This window comes from Actinia tenebrosa, unplaced genomic scaffold (assembly GCF_029948245.1).
Source record: "Actinia tenebrosa isolate PJP-AT-01 unplaced genomic scaffold, QUT_ActTen_1.0 PGA_scaffold4__44_contigs__length_22323623, whole genome shotgun sequence".
NCBI lineage: Eukaryota > Metazoa > Cnidaria > Anthozoa > Actiniaria > Actiniidae > Actinia > Actinia tenebrosa.
The window spans coordinates 16,859,897-16,861,493 of record NW_028292581.1 but is presented as its reverse complement, the minus strand read 5'-3'; the positions used below and the strand labels follow the sequence as shown (position 1 = coordinate 16,861,493).

The following is a 1,597-nucleotide window of genomic DNA, read 5'->3' as shown; positions in this document are numbered from 1 at the left end:
TCTGATGCAACTTGTTTATGCAGTAAAGTAATATACGCATTATTTCATTCGATCATCCATTTCCTCGCAAAGTCCGTTCTCACAAATCAATTCGAACCTAGTGCCACCTAGCGGCGCTTTACATTAAGTGAATTAGTGGGACAAAATCGTGCAATGTGCCCCTCCGCGTTACAGACAAAACACCTCCTCGGGCCTCGGTTACGACGGGTATACGGTGCTGTAGCCCTAGTCGTTTGCCCAGCAGCGGGAAAGCGGAATGGCGGTGTCAGAACAGAAAGTGGTACTTGAGCTACCTGGGCCACCTGAGTCGGGTTTTGAAGCCTTATAGCCTTATCGATCGTCTTAGCTATTTCCGCTTCTTCTTTACTTGCTACCAACGTAGTCAAGATTGGTTGTAAAGACGGCTCTACCACAAGTGGGCGACACTTTCGCAAGATGATATTAAATTTTGTAGCCCTCTCGTCATTTAGCTTCTGTGCCGTATAGACAACCTCTTCCAAAGCCGCTATCGCGGCGTAAGCATCGAATAAAGCCGTTGGGCGACCCACCAAAGCCTGTAGAGAACTTATCGCCCCATCTACCGTGTTAACACCCGCTTTTTTCTTCATCTCCTCAAGTTCTTTCCTTAATTTCTCTATCTATAGCAGAGGATCAAGAAAGAACTATTACTTTACATTTGAGACTCTTTGCCAAGTTATTTTTCCCTCTCAATGTGCCAACTACATTTAACTCATACCCGACCTCTCGGGTTCAGTCCTTTCGTTAACTTAATCTCTACCCGACCTTTCGGGTTAGCGGCCTCTTAAGTTGATTCTACCCGGCCTTCCGGGTCCAGGCCTTGTTTTTTTTTTTTTTTTTTAATTATTATTTTATTATATAACCTCTACCCGACCTTTCGGGACAAAAACTGTGTGTAAAGCTATTTATCACTAAATTTGTGACCCGTATCGGGTACTGGTCCGCACAACCAATTAATCCCAATATTTTATAAAACTAACGATGCACAGCATAAAATAGAACAATAACCAAGCGAGACAAGATATGCACGCAAGAAGCACACCATATGTAGCAAAACAATAGAACGAAAACAACGAAACAATTAAACATGCAAATAGGACTAAAACTTAAATAACCAACGCTTGTGACCTAAACGTATAGCGTAAAACATTCCAATAAATATAAAACCCATAAATATAAAACACAACCATACTAGAAATAGCTAAGGTGAAACCCAAAGATATTATTAAAATTAAACATAAGACAGCACATGGCCAGGGAGTAGCTACTGATGAACATACGCGTATGACCGTGCCAAAACTGAGATATACACTGACAAAGATAAAACTAAGTGCAGCTCGGCAAAACATACCTCCGAAACCTGCTGAGTTTCAGTTTGGTTTAAAGAATTTCCCACAGAAGAACGTGGCGCTCCCGCCGAAGACACCGTAACCACCGAATGTTCTATCCCCGGTACGGCCAAAGCTGCCGAGACGTTTAAAGGCACTTGAGACGTGGTAGAGGAAGTTGGTGGATCAGCCACACTAACAACCACATCGGTTGGATTCAATTCTTCAATAATCTCAGCCGGAGAAGTCAT

At 42.8% G+C, this 1,597-nt stretch overlaps 1 protein-coding gene across 1 annotated transcript; it reads right to left on the bottom strand.

Annotated features, from left to right (window-relative positions):
* Positions 1-1,597, bottom strand: LOC148907286 (uncharacterized). The gene is made up of 2 exons (XM_089036840.1): positions 1,370-1,597; positions 1-638 (listed from the first exon to the last, which is right to left on the bottom strand). The coding sequence occupies exons 1-2, from the start codon at positions 1,595-1,597 to the stop codon at positions 108-110; spliced, it is 759 nt and encodes a 252-aa protein (XP_088892966.1). The 3' UTR covers positions 1-107.